This window comes from Marmota flaviventris, chromosome 1 (assembly GCF_047511675.1).
Source record: "Marmota flaviventris isolate mMarFla1 chromosome 1, mMarFla1.hap1, whole genome shotgun sequence".
NCBI classification, from domain to species: Eukaryota; Metazoa; Chordata; class Mammalia; order Rodentia; family Sciuridae; genus Marmota; species Marmota flaviventris.
Genome location: NC_092498.1, coordinates 204,330,759 through 204,335,176, shown reverse-complemented (window position 1 = coordinate 204,335,176; position 4,418 = coordinate 204,330,759). Strand labels below are relative to the sequence as shown.

At 51.5% G+C, this 4,418-nt stretch overlaps 1 protein-coding gene across 2 annotated transcripts; it reads right to left on the bottom strand.

The window, feature by feature from the left end:
• Positions 1 to 921: 921 nt before the first annotated feature.
• Positions 922 to 2,890, bottom strand: LOC114090201 (cathelicidin antimicrobial peptide-like). Of its 2 annotated transcripts, none has more exons than XM_027932287.3 (4): positions 2,538 to 2,890; positions 1,887 to 1,994; positions 1,670 to 1,741; positions 922 to 1,111 (listed from the first exon to the last, which is right to left on the bottom strand). In XM_027932287.3, exons 1-4 carry the CDS (start codon positions 2,736 to 2,738, stop codon positions 974 to 976), a joined length of 519 nt encoding a protein of 172 aa, XP_027788088.1. In that variant the 5' UTR covers positions 2,739 to 2,890; the 3' UTR covers positions 922 to 973. The 2 variants fall into 2 exon arrangements, with proteins under 2 accessions (XP_027788088.1, XP_027788089.1); XM_027932288.3 differs by lacking the exon at positions 2,538 to 2,890 and adding an exon at positions 2,294 to 2,527.
• Positions 2,891 to 4,418: the final 1,528 nt, after the last annotated feature.

The following is a 4,418-nucleotide window of genomic DNA, read 5'->3' as shown; positions in this document are numbered from 1 at the left end:
CTACCTCAGTCGTTGGAGCGGCTAGGATTACAGGTATGTACCACTGCGCCTGGCCAGGATTCACATTTTTTTTTATTTTTTAATATTTATTTATTTAGTTGTAGTTGGACACAATGCCTTTATTTTATTTATTTATTTTTATGTGGTGCCTAGGAATAAACTCAGGGCCTCACACGTGGTAGATGAGAGTTCTATCACTGAGCCACAACCTCAGGATTCACATTTTAAATGATACAAATTTTTGGTACCGTTTGGTCCCTAACCAACAGTCCATACCTCAAATCTGCTTCCCAGCTGAAGAAACTATGAGGCTTCCACAAGCCAGAGGAAAAGCCAGGAAAGGTGAACTTTACAGAGATAAGATTTTCAAGAGGAACTTTATGGGAATTATACCAGCAGGACAATAGAACCTGATCATCCGGCCACCCAGGAGACCAGACTGTGTTGATGTGTTATCAAAGGGCCTGGGTGGGCTGGGGAGATAGCTCAGTTGGTTGAGTGATTGCCTTGCATGTCCATGCCAAGGCCATGGGTTCAATTCCCAGCACCACATATTAAAAAACAAACAACAAAAAAACCCACAAAGGCCTTAAGTATCACCTCTGTGAGCAGAAGCAGGTCCACAGCATTTCCACCACGACTAGACTTAGGAGACCTCCCCAGGTGCCTTCTGGGTTTCAACAGAAGAGGGCGGCAGCTGTGCAAAGGGCCTGGGGAGGGCCCTGAGGATGAAGATGCTGTCCTGGACCTCTTGACCCTGCCACCACAACCCATGCCTCTTGCATGAAACAGCCACCCACTCACCTCTGCATCTCATTCACACACACACGTGCCCACACACATGTGCATGCACACACAGGCCTCCAGAGTTGAGGACTCCCTTGTAGTGAAGGGGAGGAAGCAAGACAAGTGAGACAGAAGTTGCTTTCACACAGTTTATTTTTCAGAGTCCAGAGGCAGGGCGGGACAAACTCTAGGACCGTGACCTGGGCACAAGACTCTGAAAGAAATCCTTGATTTTCCTGCCAATGTTCTCAAGTTTTTCACCAATCTTCTCTCCACCTTTTTGGAGGAGCCCACCTAGCCGGGCAGTTTTCTTGAAATGCTGGGGCTGTACAACAGGAAGAAACAAGTTCCTTAAAGGGCTGCACTTAAGGGTGCAAGACCCCTGTCCACTTAGACCTCCCTCAGGGGATTTGGAGCACCAGTTCACCCTCTTCTGACTGTGACCTTTGGAGCACATAGCTGAATCCCTACTCTTAATAAAAAGATGAAAAAAAAATTGAGGCTCAGAAATGGCAAGGGGCTCCCCAGGGTCCTCAGAGCCCACTACCCTAAGTCAGGGCTCTCAGCCTTCAGCAGGAGTCAGAATCTCCAGAAGAGCTTATTAAAATACACATTGCTGGACCTCACCCCAGAATCTCATTCAGTAGTTCTGTATGGAGCCCAAGAATGTGCATCTTTAACAAGATCCCAGGTAAGGACCAATCTTTAAGAACCACTGCTCTAAGGAATTGCAGGGTTGGCCCTGGATATGGGATCAGGCTAAGGGAGGACCCCTGGGTAGAAGGAGGTTTTTCCTGCTCTGGGTAAGGCAGTGGCTGACTGGTGGACAGATTATCCATGTGCCATTCTCATCAGCCCCTGCATCCCAGAATAGCCCACTCACCCCGTCACAGTTGATGTCAAAAGAGTCCCTGGCCGGGTCCAGGGTGACTGTTCCCACACATCGCTTCACCAGCTAGAAAGGGAATGCTCAAAGTCAAACTGGAAACCCTTTACCATAACTCCCAGCCCTGCCTTGGTGGCTGGAAATGTTCCCCAAGGACCCTTTATCCACTCCTCAGGAGGTACCTACCCACCAGCACCCCCAGCCCCAACCTCACCCCATCCTCTTTGAAGTCACACTGCTCCAAGGTCTGCTGGGTTGTCTTGGGACATACTGTCTCCTTCACTGTGAAGCTCACAGGCTTTGGGGTATCTGGGTCCTCATCCTGGTCAAGGAAAGAAGTGGGGAGTCCAGGCTCGAGCCCAGTTTTTCTTTCTCTGATCAGTCTTCCTGACCCCCATCAAGAGAACAGCCTTTCATCAACATCTATTATGTGCCAGGCACTGAGAACAGAGAGGAGGAAGATAAGCCCCTTTCTGACCTCCTTAAGCAGCCCTAATGAGGGGTATCTCCCCTCTGGGGGAGAGGGAAACCAAAGGCTTCCTGGAGGATGAGACCATCAGGACCTCAAGCCTGGCCAGAGCCCTTCTTTATACAGAGAGACAGAAGAATCAATAACCTCACCCTTGTCCCTGGAGGTCCCAGAAGTCCCTGCAGCCTGTGTGGGGTAGGGATGGAGTACATCTGCCACAGCAGAATGCTAAGGTTGAAAAACATCACGCTAGGAGAGGACATAGCTCCAGGAAGTTTCCCTGGAAAAGGGAGGATCACACCAACAGGAGGAAGTGCTTTCCTGGCAGGAGACAGAAAGGAAGCCCAGTGTGGCCAATCCTAGCCAGAGCAGAGTCAGCCCTCCCTGCCAGCTCACCCCCTGGGACTGGGAATCCAGGCTCAGGAGGCGGTAGAGGTTGGCATCTGAGGACTGCTGGTTGAAGCCATCCACAGCACGGAGCACAGCCTCCTGGTAGCTGAGGGTCTGGGCTATGGCTAGAGGCATCATCAGGCCCAGCAGCAACAGCAACAGTGACTGCCACTCCAGAAAAGAGCCGCCTTCTCTCTGTGTCTGCATGGTCTCCAAGACTGCTTCCTCCAACCCACAGGAGCCTCCTTTATGCTCAGCCTGAGCCTGATGCAAAGACCCAACCACAAGCCCTCCTGACCCAGCCCCATCTTGGGCTGGCCGCCAGGGCCTGGGCTGCAGCTCAGCCCCACTGTCTGCTGTCATCTCATGGGGGCTGGGCAGTGCGCCAGATCGGCCTGATGTGCAAGACAAAGAAATAATTTCCCCATCTCCCTGAAATGGCCTCAAGAGATTTCATGGCCTGGGTTGCTCAAGAGTGTTGAGTCCCTGAAAAGAGGAAGAAAGCCAGTTCCTGCCCTGCACACTGTCTGAGTGGACACTCAATTAACATTTTTTTTTTTTTTGGTACCAGAGATTGAACCCAGGGGCACTTGACCACTGAGCCACATCCCCAGCCCTTTTTTATATTTTATTTAAAGATAGGATCTCTCTGAGTTGCTTAGGGCCTCACTAAATTACTGAGGCTGGCTTTGAACTCATGATCCTCCTGCCTCAGCCTCCTGAGCCTCTGGGATTATAGGGGTGTGTCACTGCACCTGGCTTCAATTAACTTTTGATGAATAACAGTATCTGTGCCCCTACGCTAGATATACTCTCCCACCCAAGGGAGAAGTTTTCCCCACACTCAGTTCAAGGCTGGACCACCCTGTTCCCTGTACCTGGCCTTCAGTCAACTCAGGGACTTGGCTCCATGTCTCCCTCTCCTGGATCCTTCTCTGTTGCCTCTTTTCAGTCTAAAAATGTCCTGGGACCCCTCGCACCCAGCAGATGTGGCCTTTGGCCCTAGGTCCTCCTCACCTGAGCCTGAGGCAAAGCCGTCTATACTGGATAGACCAGCTTTTTCACTCACACTCAAGCCCCAACAGGCAGGCCAGCCCTCCCCTGAGTCCAATGACCACTCTCAAGTCTTGTCTTACTGTATATAAGTGCAGGTGACAGCTTCTCCGCCTGAAACTGCCCTGGCCCATCTCCCCAGCTGCCATTCTCCTGCTTCCTCTACTGTCTTTGCCTCTTCCAAGGGCTGTCCTCTTAATATCAGGGGCTTGGGCTGCTTCTCTTCCAAGTTCTCAAGTCTTCCTGTATACATCCCCTCCCAGGACACCAGTTACAGTGAACCAGACACCACCTGGTCTGTATCTCTGAGTTCAAAATTCCCATGAATCCCCTGGTTGTCCCCACTGGGCTCCCTCACCTGATCTGTTGAATACTCACTAATAAAGAGCTGAAAATCTGAGGAACAGCCCACCTGCTCCTTCCTCTCCTGGGGACACACCCTTCAGACCTCCCCTACCACCTACCTTCTCTTCCATGAATTGCCACCCAAACCTCCAGACTCCACCTTCCCTGAGTTCCAGGGTCTCCCCAGACCGCAGTCTACCCTCTACACCATTGTCCAGGGGCTCTTCCTAACCACTGCTTTGGGCATTTCAAGCCACTGATTTTAGAAGCCTACACACCCCGGGTCTAGCATCAAGACCTGTAGCCCTGTTTCTCCCCATGGCCCTCACCACAGCCCTGCACACCCCAAGTGCCAGGCTGCTGCACACATCCCAACCACTTTGGCTCACTAAGCCTCCTGCCCTTTCTCCCAATTGCACCGCGTCCTTCTGTTTGGTGTATCCTTCCACCAGCAAAGCTTTCCCTGGCCTCCAACCAGACATAGCAACC

Bases quoted from the DNA above. Each gene is read 5' to 3' on its own strand.
- LOC114090201 (XM_027932287.3), bottom strand. From the start codon at position 2,738: ATGCAGACACAGAGAGAAGGCGGCTCTTTTCTGGAGTGGCAGTCACTG. The intron at 1,995-2,537 runs GTGAGCTGGCAG...TTCCTTGACCAG, and splicing joins TGGATTCCCAGTCCCAGGGG to GATGAGGACCCAGATACCCC. The intron at 1,742-1,886 runs GTGAGGTTGGGG...TTCCCTTTCTAG, and splicing joins GTGACTTCAAAGAGGATGGG to CTGGTGAAGCGATGTGTGGG.